Source organism: Apostichopus japonicus, chromosome 13 (assembly GCF_037975245.1).
Source record: "Apostichopus japonicus isolate 1M-3 chromosome 13, ASM3797524v1, whole genome shotgun sequence".
In the NCBI taxonomy this organism is placed as follows: Eukaryota; Metazoa; Echinodermata; class Holothuroidea; order Aspidochirotida; family Stichopodidae; genus Apostichopus; species Apostichopus japonicus.
Genome location: NC_092573.1, coordinates 18,034,481 through 18,059,031, shown reverse-complemented (window position 1 = coordinate 18,059,031; position 24,551 = coordinate 18,034,481). Strand labels below are relative to the sequence as shown.

The 24,551-nt window shown below is 37.7% G+C and overlaps 1 protein-coding gene across 1 annotated transcript; it reads right to left on the bottom strand.

The window, feature by feature from the left end:
- Nucleotides 1-9,503: 9,503 nt before the first annotated feature.
- On the bottom strand, nt 9,504-21,314 carry LOC139979004 (uncharacterized). The gene is made up of 10 exons (XM_071989644.1): nt 19,566-21,314; nt 18,933-18,989; nt 17,671-17,836; nt 16,831-17,050; nt 15,974-16,253; nt 13,261-14,142; nt 12,565-12,621; nt 11,983-12,148; nt 11,313-11,532; nt 9,504-11,057 (listed from the first exon to the last, which is right to left on the bottom strand). The coding sequence occupies exons 1-10, from the start codon at nt 20,448-20,450 to the stop codon at nt 10,778-10,780; spliced, it is 3,213 nt and encodes a 1,070-aa protein (XP_071845745.1). The 5' UTR covers nt 20,451-21,314; the 3' UTR covers nt 9,504-10,777.
- Between the last annotated feature and the right edge of the window lie 3,237 nt (nt 21,315-24,551).

Genomic DNA, 24,551 nt, shown 5'->3' with positions numbered 1-24,551 from the left:
GATTAAGCAGTTCATCAATTTGGAATGACATCAAAACTTTGAAACGGTGAAAATAAGATGGTCAAAAATTAATATTAGACTGTTCATTAATTCTCACACACATTGGGACCCTAATAGTTAAAAAAAAAAAAAAACCCTTTGACATTACATTTAATATACATCACCTTAATCTATGCTGTTGGAAATGGTAAAAAAAATCTTTCTCAAACAATAGGAGAAAGCCATAACAGTGTACATCCCTATTTTCTCTATGATATATCAAATTGTATGAATACAGCACATGCAACAGCATATATATTCTGATTAGGGCTTTCCAATCATCCCCACCCCTCATTCCCACTCAACTAGTGAAATGACATCAAAACATTATTTATACATAATATCACATTATTAGGGCGTTATGGAGGTCTGACCCTGTATACGGTACCTGATTCCATAGTAACCCACACCACTTGCCACATGCAATGATCTAGATAGAGTGATAGTGTACAAACTGTAATTTTCAGGACATATCAAACTTTACGTAGCAGGTAGAAAAGCAAATAGACGACCAATAGGGCAGCCAAGTCAATTGGACACCCCCAACCCCTCCCTGACCCTCCATCCCATTCAACAAGGATGAATACACATAACATCCTATGCTTTCAAATATTTGATCCTAATGATAGCTCTAACCTACATATAGCTGCTTTCCCAGTTTCCCCCTCCAGCAACCCCCCCCCCCTCCCTTTTGCCCAACATTATGGTTCCACATATGGGTGGAGCCTGTAAAAGTTGGACAAGATCATTTTCTACACTGATGCATTTGAGATTAAGCAGTTCATCAATTTGGAATGACATCAAAACTTTGAAACGGTGAAAATAAGATGGTCAAAAATTAATATTAGACCGTTCATTAAATTCTCACACACATTATGGGGACCCTAATAGTTGGAAAAAAAAACTTCTACTTTACATTTAATATATATCACCTTAATCTATGCTGTTGGAAATGGTAAAAAAATCTTTCTCAAACAATAGGAGAAAGCCATAACAGTGTACATCCCTATTTTCTCTATGATATATCAAATTGTATGAATACAGCACATGCAACAGCATTCTGATTAGGGCTTTCCAATCATACCCACCCCTCATTCCCACTCAACTAGTGGAATGACATCAAAACATTATTTATACATAATATCACATTATTAGGGCGTTATGAGGGTCTGACCCTGTATACGGTACCTGATTCCATAGTAACCCACACCACTTGCCCAATGCAATGATCTAGATAGAGTGATAGTGTACAAACTGTAATTTTCAGGACATATCAAACTTTACGTAGCAGGTAGAAAAGCAAATAGACGACCAATAGGGCAGCCAAGTCAATTGGACACCCCCACCCCTCCCCTACCCTCCATCCCATTCAACAAGGATGAATACACATAAAATCCTATGCTTTCAAATATTTGATCCTAATGATAGCTCTAACCTACATATAGCTGCTTTCCCAGTTTCCCCCTTCAGCAATCCCCCCCCCCCCCCTTTTGCCCAACATTATGGTTCCACATATGGGTGGAGCCTGTAAAAGTTGGACAAGATCATTTTCTACACTGATGTATTTGAGATTAAGCAGTTCATCAATTTGGAATGACATCAAAACTTTGAAACGGTGAAAATAAGATGGTCAAAAATTAATATTAGAATGTTCATTAAATTCTCACACACATTATGGGGACCCTAATAGTTGGAAAAAAAACCCTTCTACTTTACATTTAATATACATCACCTTAATCTATGCTGTTGGAAATGGTAAAAAAATCTTTCTCAAACAGTAGGAGAAAGCCATAACAGTGTACATCCCTATTTTCTCTATGATATATCAAATTGTATGAATACAGCCCATGCAACAGCATATATATTCTGATTAGGGCTTTCCAATCATCCCCACCCCTCATTCCCACTCAACTAGTGGAATGACATCAAAACATCATTTATACATAATATCACATTATTAGGGCGTTATGGAGGTCTGACCCTGTATACGGTACCTGATTCCATAGTAACCCACACCACTTGCCACATGCAATGATCTAGATAGAGTGATAGTGTACAAACTGTAATTATCAGGACATATCAAACTTTACGTAGCAGGTAGAAAAGCAAATAGACGACCAATAGGGCAGCCAAGTCAATTGGACACCCCCCACCCCTCCCCGACCCTCCATCCCATTCAACAAGGATGAATACACATAAAATCCTATGCTTTCAAATATTTGATCCTAATGATAGCTCTAACCTACATATAGCTGCTTTCCCAGTTTCCCCCTCCAGCAACCCCCCCCCCCCTCCCTTTTGCCCAACATTATGGTTCCACATATGGGTGGAGCCTGTAAAAGTTGGACAAGATCATTTTCTACACTGATGCATTTGAGATTAAGCAGTTCATCAATTTGGAATGACATCAAAACTTTGAAACGGTGAAAATAAGATGGTCAAAAATTAATATTAGAATGTTCATTAAATTCTCACACACATTATGGGGACCCTAATAGTTGGAAAAAAAAACCTTCTACTTTACATTTAATATACATCACCTTAATCTATGCTGTTGGAAATGGTAAAAAAATCTTTCTCAAACAATAGGAGAAAGCCATAACAGTGTACATCCCTATTTTCTCTATGATATATCAAATTGTATGAATACAGCACATGCAACAGCATATATATTCTGATTAGGGCTTTCCAATCATCCCCACCCCTCATTCCCACTCAACTAGTGGAATGACATCAAAACATTATTTATACATAATATCACATTATTAGGGCGTTATGGAGGTCTGACCCTGTATACGGTACCTGATTCCATAGTAACCCACACCACTTGCCACATGCAATGATCTAGATAGAGTGATAGTGTACAAACTGTAATTTTCAGGACATATCAAACTTTACGTAGCAGGTAGAAAAGCAAATAGACGACCAATAGGGCAGCCAAGTCAATTGGACACCCCCCACCCCTCCCCGACCCTCCATCCCATTCAACAAGGATGAATACACATAAAATCCTATGCTTTCAAATATTTGATCCTAATGATAGCTCTAACCTACATATAGCTGCTTTCCCAGTTTCCCCCTTCAGCAATCCCCCCCCCTTTTGCCCAACATTATGGTTCCACATATGGGTGGAGCCTGTAAAAGTTGGACAAGATCATTTTCTACACTGATGTATTTGAGATTAAGCAGTTCATCAGTTTGAATGACATCAAAACTTTGAAACGGTGAAAATAAGATGGTCAAAAATTAATATTACTATGTTCATTAAATTCTCACACACATTATGGGGACCCTAATAGTTGAAATTAAAAACCTTCTACTTTACATTTAATATACATCACCTTAATCTATGCTGTTGGAAATGGTAAAAAAAAATCTTTCTCAAACAATAGGAGAAAGCCATAACAGTGTACATCCCTATTTTCTCTATAATATATCAAATTGTATGAATGTAGCACATGCAACAGCATATATTCTGATTAGGGCTTTCCAATCATCCCCACCCCTCATTCCCACTCAACTAGTGGAATGACATCAAAACATTATTTATACATAATATCACAATATTAGGGCGTTATGGAGGTCTGACCCTGTATTCGGTACCTGATTCCATAGTAACCCACACCACTTGCCACATGCAATGAGCTAGATAGAGTGATAGTGTACAAACTGTCATTTTCAGGACATATCAAACTTTACGTAGCAGGGAGAAAAGCAAATAGACGACCAATAGGGCAGCCAAGTCAATTGGACCCCCCTCACCCCTCCCCGACCCTCCATCCCATTCAACAAGGATGAATACACATAACATCCTATGCTTTCAAATATTTGATCCTAATGATAGCTCTAACCTACATATAGCTGCTTTCCCAGTTTCCTCCTCCAGCACCCCCCCCCCCCTTTTGCCCTACATGATGGTTCCACATATGGGTGGAGCCTGTAAAAGTTGGACAAGGAAATTTTCTACACTGATGTATTTGAGATTAAGCAGTTCACCAATTTGGAATGACATCAAAACTTTGAAATGGTGAAAATAAGATGGTCAAAAATTAATATTAGACTGTTCATTAAATTCTCACACACATTATGGGGACCCTAATAGTTGGAAAAAAAACCCTTCGACATTACATTTAATATACATCACCTTAATCTATGCTGTTGGAAATGGTAAAATAAATCTTTCTCAAACAATAGGAAAAAGCCATAACAGTGTACATCCCTATTTTCTCTATAATATATCAAATTGTATGAATGTAGCACATGCAACAGCATATATTCTGATTAGGGCTTTCCAATCATCCCCACCCCTCATTTCAGCTCAATTAGTGGAATGACATCAAAACATTATTTATACATAATATCACAATATTAGGACGTTATGGAGGTCTGACCCTGTATACGGTACCTGATTCCATAGTAACCCGCACCACTTGCCACATGCAATGAGCTAGATAGTGTGATAGTGTTCAAACTGTAATTTTCAAGACATATCAAACTTTACGTAGCAAGGAGAAAAGCAAATAGACAACCAAGAGGGCAGCCAAGTCAATTGGACACCCCCCACCCCTCCCCGACCCTCCATCCCATTCAACAAGGATGAATACACATAAAATCCTATGCTTTCAAATATTTGATCCTAATGATAGCTCTAACCTACATATAGCTGCTTTCCCAGTTTCCCCCTCCAGCAACCCCCCCCCCCCCACAACTTCTGCCCCACATGATGGTTCCACATATGGGTGGAGCCTGTAAATGTTGGACAAGGTAATTTTCTACACGGATGTATTTGAGATTAAGCAGTTCACCAATTTGGAATGACATCAAAACTTTGAAACGGTGAAAATAAGATGGTCAAAAATTAATATTAGACTGTTCATTAAATTCTCACACACATTGGGACCCTAATAATTGAAAAAAAACCCTTCTGCATTACATTTAATATACATCACCTTAATCTATGATGTTGGAAATGGTAAAAAAAATTCTTTCTCGAACAATAGGAGAAAGCCATAACAGTGTACATCCCTATTTTCTCTATAATATATCAGATTGTATGACTTTTGTACACTGTCGTGCTGGAGATGGTTGGGAAAGTGACATAGGAGCCCTATTTAGACCATTTTATGTAACAAATGCTACATTTCTGTAGTTTGATATGTCTTTGAAACTACAGCTACTACTATTGTACACTGTTTTGAAGTTCATTGCATGGGGCAGGTGGAATGGGCCCATGGGGAATCAGGTACTTCATACTTCGAGTACTTTATTCAGGGTTTGACATTTCATAATGGCCTAATATTTCAATGTTAATGTCTATTTAATGCTTTGATGTCATTCCACTTGTTGATTGGAAATGGGGGATAAGGTGACCACCCAATTAAGCTATATGCTGTTGCATATGCTAGATCTATAAAGTTTGGCATGCCTTGGAAAGTACACTACCTTTTAACCTTTTCCCCTATTCTTTGTCAAATATTTTATCATATTCTCACATAGATATTGTTTTTCTGCTCTCTTACAGACAAGGGCTGGCTGTCTGGCACAGTACTATCATATAAATGCTCAAGTTGGTATATCAAGGCTGCTTGGTTCCATATTATATAATGTTGTGTTGGGACCTCCGGATATGAAATAAACATGTTCTTGGATTTTGTCAGCTGGGTTGGTTTCAAGCAATCAATTCTTGCATAGTGGATATGTCAGCACTATAGCAACAGATCATACTGATTGGTGAAGTTCAGCTCTATGCACAATATTCATTTCAGAGAATCTTTGTTTCTTGTGTTCAGTTCTTTGATTATCATACATTTTGGAGACCATTGAGCACATTGTATTATATCACCATGCATTGATCTTGATATTATGTTGATGTTTATTAAACTGAGATGGTATGTGTTTGAGGAGTTTTAGTACTAAAGAAAATATTATGATGCAAGAGAAAGGCATAATTAGAAAATTTACAAAACATTTGTGAACATCATACTTTGTCAATGTGACAGGAAGATTAGCTATGATGAAATATAATATATACCATACCATATATTATACCAGTGAAAATTATACTTTTTTAAAGATAAAGTGATGTACTGTTGATATTTGTCTTGAAACAGTTCCATATGTATGGACAAATCTGTTGCAATGTAGATACATAGGGTGCATCATATGCCAAGAATTGAATAAAATTCTACTGTATATATCTACAAGCTGACACCTATTAATGCATTTTCATTATGTAACCCTCTACTTCCTCTACAATATCTGTAATATCCTCTCTATGTTTCCACACAGTTGTATAAAAGCTCTTCTTTGGTTTTTTTTGTGCTACTATTTTACAGGGCACGAAGGGTGTTGTTTTGGCTGTGTTTTTTCCAAGGAGGAAGGTGGATTACCCCCCTCCCCCCGGTTCCCCACCTTCACCTTATGCTGAAATTATCCCCCTATTTTGAATCAAATTTAGTCAAGTGGTGATGCCAACCAACATGGAGTGTTTGAACAGCAGCTTGGTTTTGAACTGTTATTTAGGTAAACAGTTCAATTAAATGTTTCCTGTGTGGGAGAGGACAAAGGTGCCCACTTAAGGCTTGGAAAAGTTGGCCAGTATTGTTATCCTATATTTACCATTGCATTCTTTCAAAATTGCATGGAATTAAAATTTGAGGGATGTATCAGGAAATAAGTTCCATATGCAACAAACCAATATATGGCATCCTTCCATGACAATTGTGAAATGCCAGATGTCTTTTTCAATCATTATGCCTCCTCCTCCTCCACTCCCCCCCCCCCTTCCTCCACCCCAGAAATTACTTCCAATAACACTATGGAATATAATTACATTGGTAATGATTAAAATTATGTGGCTTGAAGTGTTTTTTTTTTCATTTTTCGATATCAACCTTTCTGCAAAATCTATAATGTGTCCCTAATGATCATTATTTGAAGTAACACACTATTTTCCCCATCATACCCCCTTCGGCATCCCAGGAATGGATAATAAGCACATTTCGATCATGAACAGTTAGAAGTAGTGCTTCTCAAATGATATCCAGCTGATACCAGTTTCAAACAAGTCTGTGGCCAACTCACTTGTGATGTGTGAAGTAATTTTTTCCCTCATCACCCCCCCTTCCCCTTCCCCATGATATACTGACAATGGTACAGAAGCATGCTACATTGATTATGATTGAAATAACAAACTTCCAGTGAGGTCCCCATAAACCAATTCAGTGTGTGTTAAGTCAGTAGTGAGTCCCCACAAGTAATGTGGAATGTCTTGTATAGTAACACTATAACAAAAGTAAATAAAAACATAAATAATACCTAACTTAATTTTGGATGGAAAGGTCATTACAAATTCAAAGTTTGAAGCCTCTGTGATCATTGTAACTAACGGTCCCCATAATGATAGCCAAAAGGTTGAGTCCCCGTAAACCACCTTACGCCTGTATGTGTGTGTGGGTGTGTGTGTGTGTGTGTGCGTCTGTGACACTTGCTTGGGTACGCTCTATCTCAATAAGGGAATGTTGGATTGAGGCCAAACTTGGACTATAGATCCGCCATATGGAGAAGGTGTGCCCTATTGTTTCTGGTGCCCACAAAGGTCACCAAAGGTCAGTTATGGTCCAAAAACCGAAAATATTAAAACTGCAATAACTCCCAGTGCCAATGTGTGACAAGATTGATATTTTGGGACAAGTTGTGAACTGGTTAGGGGAGCATTTTCAAACTTAACGGTCATGTGATCCGAGGTCACCAAAGGTCAATTAATGATAAAAAACTAGTATTTTTGCGATAACTTGAGAACAAAATGTCCGTTAGGGTTGGGAGTTGCTTCAATGTTATCCAATTGTCGACCCGCATCTGGGTGACCCTTGACCTCAATTTGACCTCTGGTGACCTTTACGTGTTTTTGTGGATTTTTACAGTTTTGATGCTATTTTCAGATGTCAAAGGTACCTTCTGATCATAAATGTCAATAGGTTGACCCCGTGTGACCTTTATGTGCGAAGTTATATGGGGTCAAAGTTTTTCGGTCGGAGTTAGGATGGTTGTACAGACTTGTCGTTTTGTTTTTTGGAATCAGGAGATTAACTACATCTGAAAACAAGGTCAAAAGGTCAAAGGTCACATTAGAAAAAATGTGATTATTTTGGGAGGAAACGAGCAAAAAAGGAAATGTTTGGTTTTGATGCTAGATTTGGATATCAAAGGTACCTTCCGATCAAAAATGTCAATTGGTTGACACCCGTGTGACCTTCGTGTGCGAAGTTATACGAGGTCAAAGTTAATTTTCAGACATTTAATGCAACAACTCCCAGTTCCAAGGTGTGACATGGTTGATATTTTTGGACAAGTTGCAAATGGTATAGGGAAATATTTTCAAACTTAACGGTCATGTGATCCGAGGTCACCAAAGGTCAATTAATGTTAAAAAACTAGTATTTTGGGGGCAGAAAATGGGCAAAGAAAAAATGTTTGAATTTGTATAGTTTGATGCTCTAATTTAGGTCTCATCAATCAAAAATGTCAATAAGTTGACCCAAGGTGACCTTTGTATGTTAAGTTATATGAGGTCAAAGTTAATTTTCAGACATTTAGTGTAATAACTCCCAGTGCCAAGGTGTTACACAGTTGATATTTTGAGACAAGTTGCAAATGGTATAGGGGAATATTTTCAAACTTAAGGGTCATGTGATCCGAGGTCACCAAAGGTCAATTAATGATAAAAAACTAGTATTTTTGCGGTAACTTGAGAACAAATTGTCCATTAGGTTTGGGAGTTGCTTCAATGTAATCCAATTGTCGACCCGCATCTGGGTGACCCTTGACCTCAATTTGACCTCTGGTGACCTTTTCGTGTTTTGTGGATTTTTACAGTTTCGATGCTATTTTCAGATGTTAAAGGTACCTTCTGATCATAAATGTCAATAGGTTGACCCCCGTGTGACCTTCGTGTGCGAAGTTATATGAGGTCAAAGTTAATTTTCAGACATTTAATGCAATAACTCCCAGTTCCAAGTTGTGACAAGGTTGATATTTCTGGAGTAGTTGCAAATGGTATAGGGGAATATTTTCAAACTTAACGGTCATGTGATACAAGCTCACCAAAGGTCAATTAATGATAAAAAACTAGTATTTTTGCGATAACTTGAGAACAAATTGTCCATTAGGGTTGGGAGTTGCTTCAATGTAATCCAATTGTCGACCCGCATCTGGATGACCCTTGACCTCAATTTGACCTCTGGTGACCTTTTCGTGTTTTGTGGATTTTTACAGTTTTGATGCTATTTATAGATGTTAAAGGTACCTTCTGATCATAAATGTTAATGGGTTGACCCCCGTCTGACCTTTTTGTGCGAAGTTATATGAGGTCAAAGTTAATTTTCAGACATTTAGTGTAATAACTCCCAGTGCCGAGGTGTTACACAGTTGATATTTTGAGACAAGTTGCAAATGGTATAGGGGAATATTTTCAAACTTAAGGGTCATGTGATCCGAGGTCACCAAAGGTCAATTAATGATAAAAAACTAGTATTTTTGTGATAACTTGAGAACAAATTGTCCGTTAGGGTTGGGAGTTGCTTCAATGTAATCCAATTGTCGACCCGCATCTGGGTGACCCTTGACCTCAATTTGACCTCTGGTGACCTTTTCGTGTTTTGTGGATTTTTACAGTTTCGATGCTATTTTCAGATGTTAAAGGTACCTTCTGATCATAAATGTCAATGGGTTGACCCCCATGTGACCTTCGTGTGCGAAGTTATATGAGGTCAAAGTTAATTTTCAGACATTTAATGCAATAACTCCCAGTGCCAAGGTGTGACAAGGTTTATTTTTTTGGACAAGTTGCAAATGGTATAGGGGAATATTTTCAAACTTAACGGTCATGTGGTACAACGTCACCAAAGGTCAGCTAATGTTAAAAAAGTAGTATTTTGGGGGGAGAAAATGGGCAAAGAAAAAATGTTTGAATTTTTACAGTCATTCTCTATTTAGGTCTCACCGATCAAAAATGTCAATTGGTTGACCTTCGGGTGACCTTTGTGTGTGAAGTTATGTATACAAGTTCAAAGTTAATTTTTTTTAATATAATGCAATTAAATCTCAATGCCAAGGTGTGACATGGTTGATATTTTGGGACAAGTTGTGAACGGGGTGGTGGAACATTTTGAAACTTAAAGGTCATGTCATCTGAGGTCACCAATGTTATCATATCTGTTGACACGCTTGTAGGTCTCTTATATTTCTTACATTTTCGACGCCATATTTAGATCTCAAAAGTGCCTTTTGATCCAAAATCCGATCACATTTTGTGATCACAAAAGTGTTGGCTATAGTGTTGGTTACTTTATGGGAACATGTAGGACCACAATTACTTGGACTATTTGAGCCCAATCTTGCTTGATAATATTATGTGTATTGTCATATACCCCAAGCAAGGAACCACAGTGCCCTTGGGCTCTTGTTCAATTTAGCCCACACTTCGTAGTGAGGTCATTTGTTGTTTACACGTAAGACTGCTTTGTTGTAATTGTCGTACACTATATAAGAGTGACGTCATTTGTCTGTTGTTTACTCGAATAATAACACCTCTCCAATCATCCAACATCGCGAAAAATGTTCCCAGGACATCCCTCTACCACTTCCAACCAACACACCTTGGTACTAAATATGTCCAACGAAACTCGTTTTTGAAGCACTTTGTGAAGCCTGCCCTGATGGACTATAAGCAAACTACATCTTAGTCAGACTTGGATTTTTGGTATTTACCAGAACAACACATTCTGAAGAGTTTACTAAGAATAAGGTACTCAACATAAATACCAATGGCAGAAACGATAATAAGAAAAACTGCAACATCAATCATGTAAAGTTCTATAAAGTTCATATCAGCAGATCGTGGTCTTAAATGGGCACCGCCGAATTTCATGACGTGTTCAATCCAGTAGACCGCTCTCTCTAAAGGTTTCATCGGCAAGTCGTTATGGATGTCTGAAAACAGCTGAGCTCGCTCTTTGTAACTAGAAGAAGAAAAGTACGAATCTATTAGACGAGATAACCTTACCTGTAGGCAAAAAGCGATTAATGTGGGTTGCGTGACCACATTTTCTGTAACGTTCGAACAATATTCAAATCGGGTGTTTATGTTACCTTTTTGCGGTTGGTAATAGCTGGTTTATTTTAATTTCTTAAAGTAACATATTTCAAAGAATCATGGTGACCATTATTTATAAACTCATCCGAGGTATCCATTATCTAAGACACGCTTCACTTACCTGGGATTATGCAATACTTCTTGTACAACCTCCATGAGATTTTCCTCGGTGATGTTTGTCTTGTCCAGCATTAGCCCCATTCCTTTCTTCTGGACTCTAGCTCCATGGGATACTTGGTCTCCAAGGAGAGGGATGACCACCATAGGAATTCCATGAGTAATCGACTCTAGAACACCATTACTCCCACCATGATATATCAGGAGACGAGTCTTGGGATGTGCTATCACCCCAAAAAAAATGTGAAGCCATTGTCGTGAATGTACACAAGTTTCTGAATTGAATGAAATTCTCAGCCTTGACACCTCCAATGACCTTTTTTCCAAGTTTGTGCAACTATTACGAATCCATATGATCACACAGAAAAGGAAGTCAAAGTAACAAAACATGTGTTATCTGTTAATGAAAGAAAACTTCTTCAGTCTTGCTGGTTCCCGGTGGATCGTCGTAAAACGGAGCCTATGTGTTGTTTCTTATCAAGCTCATTTATTTAACGACATTGTACGTTATCCTAACTTTAGCTAAACGATTAAAAAATGAAGAACTCGTGGGAAGTTTACCTTGCAAGTTTTAACAGATGACGTTAATTTTGTACTTTTTCGCATCTCATTTGTGTAATCAATAGCTAAATTTGTTGATTCTAGTATACATGACTTCATTACATCTTACCCACCTAATAGGTCATTTTGCGGCAGCCATTTTAACAGTTTAGTGTTATTGGCTAGACTTGCTGGTGGTTCTGCGTTGTGTCTCCAAAGGATTCTCTGTGGAAGTTTCTTAAAGACGCGTGCAAAGATTTCTGCGGTATCTTTATTCGATAAGCCCTGAACAGCAGAGCCCTTGAGAAAGAATAAAACATATTATGGTTAATCATGATGTGGTATGGTATTGAAAATGTACTTGGTCCTCCAATGAACTGTCCATTCGTGAGGAGCTTTTCTGGTCGATATAACTAAATTAATATGATTAAAATCAATTCACAAACATCATGGAAACCAGTATTCGTCAGGATATTATGCTAAATGTTCGTTTCTCACAAGGGATGATAACTAACCATCTCGTTAGCACGGTTTACCACATTTCATGTTGGAAAAGTCGGGAAACACTGCATGATATAAATCTAGGCTTTTTAGCTGTGAAGTGTATTTGTAACACAATTGTAGGCATCCCTTTTCTTGACACATGCATATCTGTCTACCATCGGAACACCATAACAAAGACTTAAAGTTTCTTTTCACCTTCTGTACGGACTTACCAAAGTAAATATAATGATACCATGGTCTCCAGATCCTTGTACGAAGTCTTCCAATTCCTACAGAATACAGACAGACAAGAAATATTAGTGCCACACCGTACAATATCTTAATTACTGTTATTGAGGTCATACCCATAAAGAGGAACGTCGTAAACGAAGACATAATGACGATATTCAAATCACATATTGACTATTTAAAACAATATAACTAATATGCAAAGTGTTTGCTATGACATTACTATCAACAAGAAATATTACTGAACCTCTTAGCATTGCATTATGTCGGGTGTAGTTTTGCTACCATTTGCTGTCGACTTTAGAAAATATACCGTTCAAAATGTCACAAAGTCATTCCTGACCACACCTTATATGCGCGTCAATGAGTGGGTGAAGTGAGATATGCTAACCATTCAGAGAGGAATAAGCTGCATGACAAGCAAGGCAGGTCGCAATAGGCACCACATAGTATAGGAGGACGATGATACACATTAAGCCATATGAATGAAATATTTTACAGATGTCATAGCCTAAATAACATTCATATGTGAGCAGAGATTAACCTATATTTCATTAAGTTCGCCTGGGATCAACACATCAACAATTCAGTGAAAGCCAACTGTATTGACAACATCTACTAACATCATAATTTTGTTCCTTGACAACAGTGAAGGTAATAAACATTGTACCTATAATTACCTTTGACAATGGCTTACTTGGTCCAGAAATCAAGCCCCCAATCGGAATAAAATTCGGTGTGTAAGGCCGAGGATAGTCACTTCCCATGCTGACATGTGACAAGACTAAAGAGGCTTGTGAATAAAGCTCCTTGATGGATTTATCCGGTAAAATGTCAAATGTAACTTGAATACTGTGGTACGACAGGTTAGATATATATTGCATAATATGGTACAATAATGGAGACAGCAGGTTCTGAAGTCTCTGTAGAAATGTCATTTCGTCGGTTAGTGTGCCAAAGACATCAAAGGGAACGTAAGAAGAAGGGTAAGGCATACCTACATAACCCTCGTGAAATGTCGGAGCTCGTATCGATGGGAAAACAATAGCAAATGGAGCATTGACATAATGAGCTACTAAAACATCACATGACGAAAAAGGAAAGACTAAAGCGAAATCGAAGTGTGAATTTTGCAATTCGTTCAGCAAGTTCTGATCTTTCCACAAATCGAGGCAGCTGTTGTACAAAGCATCCATTACAAGACCGAAAAACTTAAATGTCTTTGTGAAGCCAGGAGAAACGAATGCAAACTCTTTCATCGTGTTTTCTAACTTTTCCTGATCTTCTTTGAGATAAGAAGCTTTGAAAGTAAGAGTCTGACTGTATGTTCCATTTGGAAATCCGTGGGTACCTTTGAGGTCGTTTGTTACAAGAGTCACGTTATGACCATTTGCTACTAGACCACCAGTTAATGTAGACAGAACCATATAGTGACTCGGAGATGACAACGAATTGGTCGATACTAAGAGGATGTTACCTCCAGAACACGGTGCTATCCATATTATAAAACATGATACCACTAGCATCGCGTTTAAAGTCCTTCTAGCCATATTAAGTTGTATTCAAGTGAGTGTACCAACTTATGCCTGCTGCAAGCCTGGGTAAGTTATGCTACTTGCCCATTTACGGCACGTCAGCTTTAGTCCAAAGTAAACTGAACAACCTGTGTCTGTTTGTCTTTGAACTTAAAGGAACTCATCTAAGTTAGCTCTCTGCAAGAACAACATAATCAAGAATTAAAGCATGTTGGCCAAAGCTTGCAGTTTGAGCTTTAAAATTTTCTATATCGTCAGAAGTGTAGCAATGAAACTCAAATATATTATACTTCGCCCATTTCTGAAGTTAAAGTAATTCATCTCAATCTTGAAAGTATATAGTAAACCAGTCTACTTTAATCGGTAAGCTGCTATATCAGTACAAACAAGAGAGTACCGCGTATCTTTTGATCTGTGTTACAGAACGGTGTATTTGATGAGACACCTGCCCTTTGTGAAGATCAACTTGAGTCGCTATTCGCAGTTGAAAACGTGAAATACCAACTATAGTTCACATAGCACTCGAACATGATATAACATAGCTCTATGATTCTTGGAGTGTCACACTTTGTGTTTCCGTAGCGAACATGTACATTCACACACGCTTAATAGCAAAACGATGATAAGGGTAATCGACCGCTAGGCACAGTTAATTTGATAATTTGTTGTTTCGATTTCTATATGGAACTTTTGAAGTGTTCCCATCTGATGATTGAAAACTGCTGATCTTTTGATAATATAAATATATATATTTATAAATTTATATATATATATACATATATATATATATATAAATACATTAAATGGTAATGAGTTGCAAAATCCTAAACAGTAAAAATCTATATATATACTGGGGACGTGGGCCGGGGGGGTCTACACCTCACACCCGCAAATGTACGCCCCTGCACATAACTTGTTCAAATACTTATATATCAAGCTTAAACCCTTCAAACTTGTCTTTGACATGTATAAGAAGTGACAGAAGAACGTTTACATCCTAGTCTAGGGAAGTAAATGACAACCCGTGTGTGGGTAATTACCCACCAAAGAAAATTAAACTTGCCCATTGTCTACAATTATTACCCTGCCGAGTAATATATTTTGTTCAAGTCCCGTAAAGTATTTAGTCCACGGCCAGTGAATAAATAATAATAGCATAAGCGATAGTGTAAAAACGCGATTTTGAAAACAATTTTATACAATGGAGCTCTCCAGTCTCGCCCAAAATCATCGGAGTATACAAAACTCTGGACCGACTACGTCAATTAGGAGAGGCTAACACCAACCATTGAAGGTCCTGCAGCGACGTAGCCAGGATTTTGAAAGGGGGAGCACATTTTGCGATTGATATGGGGGAGGGATCTAAGGGGAACAATTGAAGGTCCTTAGATGCGATCTGGTTCAATGTTTTGCCAGTTTCATCATTATCATATGATATCTTATTATCAGCAGGTTTTGTTATATTGTGAATTCAGTTAATGCCATGCACGTTATGTCCTAAATTCAATGAACAGCTTACATCTATATAATAAGTCAGAATATGACATGTTGATATTGTCTTTTGTGTATTCCTATACATGCACTGCATGAAACAATATGATAATAACATATAATATTATGATATTATTATAAAACTATTTGGTTATGAACTTGTTTTTATACCCCACAATGTCTTTCTTTTGATCGGTTGTAAATCTTACAGGGATTTAATGTACGTGTAACAGCATGCTATGATGATCATTATATATCACGGATCAATACGTGCGGGTAGGGGGTGAGGTGGTAGGAGGGTCAGGTATGGTACTTAAATACTGTTCACTCAAACTATTTGCCTGATGACGCTGCTCATGCATATTCAGTCATCCTTTGTTTTACGCGTTGTAGATCTGTTACAAACACATCTGTAACATTTCTTTAAAAACAAATATTCCACGTATAGAAGAAACAATACGAGAGATGACAAGAATATCACAGTATCAATCATATATAGTTCTATGAAGTTCATGTCAGCCGATCGTGGCCTCAGGTGGTCTCCTCCAAATTTCATGACGTGTTCAATCCAGTAGACAGCCCTCTCTAGAGGTTTCAACGGCGCATCGTGGTGGATGTTAGAGAAATGTTGAACACGTTGTTTATACCTTTTCAGAAACCAAATATAGATACAAGTTTAACAATAATGTGCCATACAATAGCGTTATCAACGAACGAACGGTAACAATTTTTTTTAATGAGCTTCAAACGTATATATACTCATTATTTAAAATGTTAGCCTGAATTGGTAATCCAATTGGAAGGAATGGTATAGGGCAACAGAGTTGGAGGTAGGCCCGTAGCCATGAGTTCTCAGATGAGGCATGAACAATTTAAGGAGACGCACACAGTTTATGTAACTTGTGGCGTTGTTGTACACATATATTGCGTTCACTAGCAGAAAAACACAGATGAATGTAACCCCAACCTTTAGAAATAGCATTTGGCATTTATACGAACATGTCTATGACAAGATTGATTTTAATCCTGTACTATAGTCAGCAATATTCTCCTATGTGAGTCCAGAGTTGGCCAACAAAATCATCTTTCTGTGTAGCTTTAAAATTTCGATGTCATTTGATCTCATCTCACCTTCCCCTCTCCGTTCCACTCAACCCCCCCCCCCCCTTACCACCACCTGACCCGCTGCTGCTCATAATGTAAATCTGCTTACTTATTACTCACTTGGGATTATCTATCACTTCACGAATAGCTTCCATGACACTCTCCTCGGTGAGGTTGGATTTGTCTAGCATGACTCCCATTCCTTTCTCCTGTACTCTAACGGCGTGGGCATACTGGTCTCCGAACAATGGTATAATAATCATCGGAACCCCATGATATATAGCTTCCATTACACCGTGACTACCACCGTGGTAGATCAGGAGCCGAGTCTTGGGGTGCCCTGTGGATCAATAATGCCGTACACATAGCACCGTTCGTACTACAGAGCGAAAAGCAACTTTTCGAGTTAATTGTAATACAAAGATTTCGACGTTTTCGGCGATTTGCGATTAACAACAGCGTATACGTAGCTTACTAATAAACGGTAGGTTACATTGTTTTATTTACGAGTCTGAACACTACTTAATATGTCAACAACAACAAATCAGGTAAATGGTACTTTTCATTAAGAAAAGAGGACAAGGGCACAGCGCTTTGTGTACCAAGGGGGCATGGCGTATACATTTTTTCCGGCTCAGTGGGGCTTGAAACAAGAGGCGCATTGTGCGACTCAGATTAAACCAGGACCAAGAGGGAAAAGGTGCCGCTCAGGTACCACACTTGAGAGCGGTAAACACGGTGCTTGTGGTAGAAAGTTCAACTGGGAGATGAACTCTGCTTGCAAGGAAAGTACCATTGTTTTCACTTAACGTTAATCCAAATTTAAAGAAAGGAATAAACAATCTTTTGTTATTAATAACTAATTGACGTAATATGAATGCAGGAGGAAAACAAATTATCGAAAATCAGATCATCGAAATTTTGAATTATATTAATGTCCTCTGAGACATAAATACATACCGAGTAAGTCGTTTTGGGGTAACCAAGATAAAAGTTTTGTATTTTGCCCCAAACCTGACTGGACTTTAGCATCACGCTTCCACAAAACTCTCTGAGAGAGCTTACTGAAAACAGCGGCAAAGGTATCCATGACGTCATCGTTTAACTCGGCTGTGACGGCAGAACCCTGAAATCCGACAAACAACATAAATCAAAGCTGCAGTATCAACTGTTCTCACGAAAGGGATAAGGGGGCTATTGAAGAAAGTATAGCATGCACAGACTCCGGATGTGTGAGATGATTAATCCACTTCGGCTTTGAGTACAACGTTTCTGTATGCTGCCGTGTTGGACGAGTCTAACCGTAATAGTAGTTACTGAATTTGCGATTCGCGTTTCAGTCATTGCCTACTTTGCAATCCGCGGACCCCTCATTTTTTTGCAAGGTCCGTAAGAGTGACTCAATAATTTTCCCTTTAGGGAAACCAAAGTGTAAATAAGTAGACAAACGTTTAAAACGTCTTCGGTTGAATGAGAATATTGAAGAATGTTATCATTTTTGCTGTAAATATTAATTCCCTCATTGTTCTCGTATCATGTAAAATATTATATAATGTTAATGATATTTCTCCGATATAATTTAGCAAATTAAAAATATAAAATGTGAATCCCAATCGACACCCACATTCTCCGTGAGCAATCCTGACTAAAAGGAGGGGTGGGGGTCAAGGCTCCGGGCTCGGGGTAAAGAAGGGGACCGGGGGAATATGGAGAGAAGACAAGTGCAAATGGGGGCCGGATGGGGGAGACATAATTTATCAGGTGCTTTCGTCGTCACTGCCCATGAGTATTACTTATTCAAAGGTTTCGTGACGTCATCGACAAGCAACTTGAATTCACCATTACAGCTTGTGTAATAGCAAGAACGGATCCGGAGAAGGGTGTAGGATGTATACCCGGACCCTTTTCAACCTCACAGATATAGAAGAAATACTTATAAGTACGACATCGCGGTTAGGACTAATTTTTAAATATGCCATAGAACTTAATGCACCATTTAATATCTAAACTTTGAAGTTTATTTTGTGGGATTGCTTGAAAGGACACTGACACAAACGTCACCTCCAACGACCCCAGCGGTACACTCCTCCTTTATGGAATTCTGGACTGAATAGTCCGGTACCATTTATAATGGTTCAGAAAACGAATGAATAAATTAACTTAAATTAAATTAACAGTGTAATAAACTGCATTCATTAAATTGGTCCCAAAGAATAACTTACTAAAGAGAAAATGATCACACCATGCGTCCCAGATCCCTCCACGAATTCTTTCAGGTCCTGAAAGAGAAAAAAATGAGTCTGCCACATTCTCTTTCCCCAGATCAATAAGTTTAATACCAATTAAAAGATTGAACCATATCCTGATCCGTTTTCCTTACGTATAGTATGAAAATTAAAATACATTGTTTTTCATCTCACATTTTCCGCGCTTGCACGCGTGAATGTGACTTCGAAGTTCCTGTCATATTAATATTTCCCATTTATTTTGTCAAAATATGTCAAATAATTTCCTGTGCATTTCACTGATCCGAACCCCATCGCTTACCCCCCCCACCCCAAGGGTCCCATGGCAATTGAAGAATGTGGTTCGATTTTCGTATCCCGTATTCTATTCTCCAGTTCAAATTAACGATACATTATTCTTTACCCGGACCCCGGGCCTGTGCTCTCCACCGTGACCCCACCCCTTAATTCTCGTCATGGCTGGATCATTGCATACGTCGTTTCCCTTTGACTCTTTGGAAGATCATTTCTCGTGATGTAAGCATCTATAAATACCCCAGTACCTAACGTATTAGCATCTATAAATTACCCACGATACCTCACGTAAGCATCTTTAAATACCCATGATACCTTTGGTATCTCTTGAGCAGATCGAGACACGATGCCGCCAACAGGAATCCAGTTAGGTGAAAACGGTCTCGGAAAATCGATAGAGAAATCGGTGTGACAAATCCATAGCAAAACCTTGGATTGCAACTCATCAATACTTTCATCTGGCGCTATATTATGTTCGCTTTTAATTTGTCTATAAATTGAATTACCAATCCAATCTTTGATAGTCAGTATGTTTGGGATAACTAAATTTTTCAGTCTTTGGGTGAAAGTCATTTTGTCCGTTAATGTAGAGAACGTGGGGTATGGTACGTAAGATGATGGAGCTGACATACCGATTAAACTCTCATGGAAAGTTGGTATCCGAATAGACGGTGTGTACACCACCCTTGGTACCTCGACATACCGTGAAAGAAGGCAATCACATGGGTTGAACGGGAATGACAACATAAGGTCGAAATTTTCTGATTTCAATCTTTTTAGAGTTTCTTCATCTTTCCATAATTGGACACATCCTTCTGACATTAGACTTTGTAAGGTTGTGAACTTTTTCATGAATCCAAAGAATCCTTTACTTTTCGCTAATTCCGTAAACAGTTGTTTCTTCTCCTTTAAGTCTTCTTTACTATAGTTGACTCTGTAAAGAAGGGGATATGAAATTGTTCCATTATCAAATCCCTCCGTACCTTTAGCTTCACTTGTACAGAGTACCACAGTATGGCCTCTCTTGACGAGGGCCCCTGTAATTGCCGACAACCCCATCAGATGGCTTGGGGAGTTAATCGTCGTCGTAACCGACATTAGTATCTTTGAACATGACACTGTTGATCTGTTCAAAAATGCGATTAGAAAGATCAAGATGGAAGTAATGTCTCTCAATCGTCTAAAATTGAAGATCTCCATTGTGCAGCACTGATGAAAGGCCTATATATGATAAATATGCGAAGGTGTGCAAGTAGGTTACGAATGTAGGCTATATATGTGTGCACAGTGGGTCTACTTCCAAAACATTATGATCCTTTATAAAATAGGAGAACGGCAGATCAAGAAAAGATTGAACACGATTTCAGCTACATATTATATTTAAATACCGATAGCGATTCCTTATATACTTCTGGAACAAATTCATGTGAGTTAGGCCGAGTTAGGCCGAGAGATATAGCCTTTTTCCAAATTTCCACATAAGGAAATTCCGAACATGTCCCGGTCACATGAATATACCGTTAGAACCTATACGTAATGGTGTTAGGTTCGTCCTGTGCATGGAGTACCTTGGCGTCTTGCTTATACGAAGTTGATCGGAACTCTAAGAATTCAGCAGTATAGTATTAGGCCCTTACATAGACTCCAGCAACCGTACGTATAAACACTCGATCAACAGTGCTGCTAGCACAAATAATTTGTGTTAACAATAAATCCTGCTTCCAATTTTATGTAAGCAGACGAAGTCCGACACAAAGTCCACCGAGACTATGCACATTATCCCTTGCCGTATAACTGTCTAGTCTATGCACATGATCCCTTGCCGTATGTCTATAACTATCTTTCACGTTCTTTTCGATCGCGATAGAACCAAACAGGAAGTCCCAGTTGTGAATGGCAATGAAAATAAGAACTAAAATGCATAACATTTTTGCACATGGCCGAGTGAAAACACCACTCGGGTGCATTTGTCAAGAAAGTACATGTATGTACTATGTCTGTCTGTCTGTCTGTCTGTCTGTCTGTCTCCAAACAATGTAACTGAACTGAAGGTAACGATACTTTTGGTATACCAAATTATATATCGCACTTTGTTGATTGGATATAGTAATAGCCTATAGTACGGAAGTTGGTCAGGTTTGTAGCCAGAGAATTATAGATGTTTGGGCATAAAATGTGACTGACGTCTGTCCTGGGGTGTAAGGGTGAAAGTATTGTCAAGTTATGTTAGTACAGAACACAATCAGATGTTTAATTATGCTTTCGTAAATTTGTCTTCAACGTTTTGTCTCGTGTTGTTGTAAGGTGTACACGTACCCAATAGAAGTTAGCAGAAACTACTAGTCTGTGTTGTTGTGAAGTATACACATACCCAATATAGAAGTTGCATGAACTATAAAAGCACATGTATAAAATACGCTGTTCTTATGAATAGAGGGAAGCAATGCTAAATAAAAACTAACTGTTACAATCCAAGGTGATTTATATATATATATATATATATATATATATATATATATATATATATATATATATATATATATATATATATATATATATATATATATAATATAATGCAATAAAGGGAAGGGTCATTTTTCGGTAAGTGGGCTAAGATGCAAAATGGTACTATCATTATCATGATAGAAACTAAACATTTGTGTACTAGAATTGTGAATATTGAATTTGTGTGCAAGTGTTATTAAATGTAGACCATTTGAAGAAAAAAAACTGTTTTTTGGAAGGGGTGGAGGTGAAGAGGAGGTCATACACGCAGTACCTCATGTCTATATATATATATATATATATATATATATATAATATAATGCAATAAAGGGAAGGGTCATTTTTCGGTAAGTGGGCTAAGATGCAAAATGGTACTATCATTATCATGATAGAAACTAAACATTTGTGTACTAGAATTGTGAATATTGAATTTGTGTGCAAGTGTTATTAAATGTAGACCATTTGAAGAAAAAAATCTGTTTTTTGGAAGGGGTGGAGGTGAAGAGGAGGTCATACACGCAGTACCTCATGTCTATATATATATATATATATATATATATATATATATATATATATATATATATATATTATAAATACCCAAAAGGGAATCATGGTGATATTTTATTAAAGAAGAAGACCGAGGCACCTTCGACAGGAGTGTCAATCACTGAATCAACGCTCACCTTTTCACAGAAATGTCTTTCTAGGGTGCTTCAAAATCCTTCTTAGAAGCATCGTGCTTATCATTGGGGTATTGATATCTTGGGATACATTAACATATGAATACACTATATAGTCATTGTGGTATTGATAAATTGGGATACACTACATATGAGTACACTATAGTCATTGGGACATTGATGACTTTGGATACATTAACATATGAACACTATAGTCATTGTGGTATTGATAACTTGGGATACATTAACATATGAATACACTACAGTCATTGTGGTATTGATAACTTGGGATACATTAACATATGAATACACTACAGTCATTGGGGTATTGATAACTTTGGATACATTAACATATGAACACTATAGTCATTGGGACATTGATGACTTTGGATACATTAACATATGAACACTATAGTCATTGTGGTATTGATAACTTGTGATGCATTAACATATGAATACACTATATTCATTGGGGTATTGATAACTTGGGATACATTAACATATGAATACACTATAGTCATTGTGGTATTGATAACTTGAGATGTCCTAACGTATGGGTATACTACAGTCATTGGGATATAAATTACTGGGGATAAATTAACGTATGGATATACCACAGTCATTTGCATGGGCGGCGATCATGCATGGGGGGACGGGGGCACATGCCTCCCAATATTTTAGGTGGGGGATATAGTATCTAATATCACTCCAATATTTGGTGGCATCGTTATTTGTGGCTATAAATAGAAAATAATGCGTAAGATTATTTATCCAAATCATACTAGGCGGCGGCTGAACGTCATCCAACACATGCTGCATGAGGTATATGACACTTCGTGGTCGTTTCTGTGACATGTGACCGTATAGCAAGTTGTCACTCCGTATTAATATCATAATATATGTACATCTCTTGTATATGAGTGTAAGTACGTACACATATCTATGATCCACATCGGTATAGGTTCACTGGGTTTCCATTTGACCTGTTTCCTACAAGATTTCTAACAGTAGGCGCGTAGCCAAGGGGCGGGCGAAGGGGCGACCGCCCCCCCCCCCCCCTTGAGCATATTTATGGATTTTTTTCATGATGATATCGCTAGTAATTTCAAAATGGAAAATGCTTAGATGCAACTTACAAGGCCTAGGAAGTGCAATTTCCAGCGATCTGGGAGACATTTTCGGCAAAAATTTTCTTTCACGCTTCGCGCCAACCGCATGGTGGCGATACTAAGTTTGCCAACAAGCTTCGCCCCTCCCTTGGCAAATTCCTCGCTACGCGCCTGTCTAACCGCGTCACAATTTGTTACGAAATAACACCAACAAACGTCACAGACTTTCACCGAAAGTTTTTTTTTTCTTTTTTTGACGGACCGCATCCGTAATGAAATTTGGTTTGCCGATAAAAAATAGAAGGAAAATAGGAATATATATATATATATATATAAATATATATATATAGGCCTATATATATATATATATATATATAGATAGATAGATAGATATAGATATATATATATATATAGATATATATATATATATATATATATATATATATATGTATATATATATATATATATATATATATATATATATATATATATATCACGAATATAAATAATTATAAATATCACGAAGTGCACGAACAATTTTGGGGATGAGAGTTGCTACGCGCCTGCACCCAAGCAAATGTCCCCCCAATATTTGAAACAAGTCTCCGCCCCTGGTCATTTCAGTATTGATAACTTCACATCCTCTGAAGCAAAGTTGGAATCCTGTCAAATGCAAGGCCACAACAGTAAAGTGAAGAAATACGAAAAACAAAAAAATCATTGTAGTTGTGCAGTTATGTCATCATATCGCTCTGCTTCAAATTCATTTATGCCTGTTTTTGTTACAACCTGTGATAATATCAGTTATTATTATCTCGAAAACGGCAAGAAAAAGTCCACTGGGTACATTCTGTTTTAAGGATTACTTTTGTATATGCTACACATGACCACAGGCCACGTATATTGTTCAATCAATACGCAATATGGGAATACATGTTCACAAAAGTTCACACCCACGACAGTCGGATCCACCTGTTGGTAGTAAGCTCACGGTATTGTATTACTAT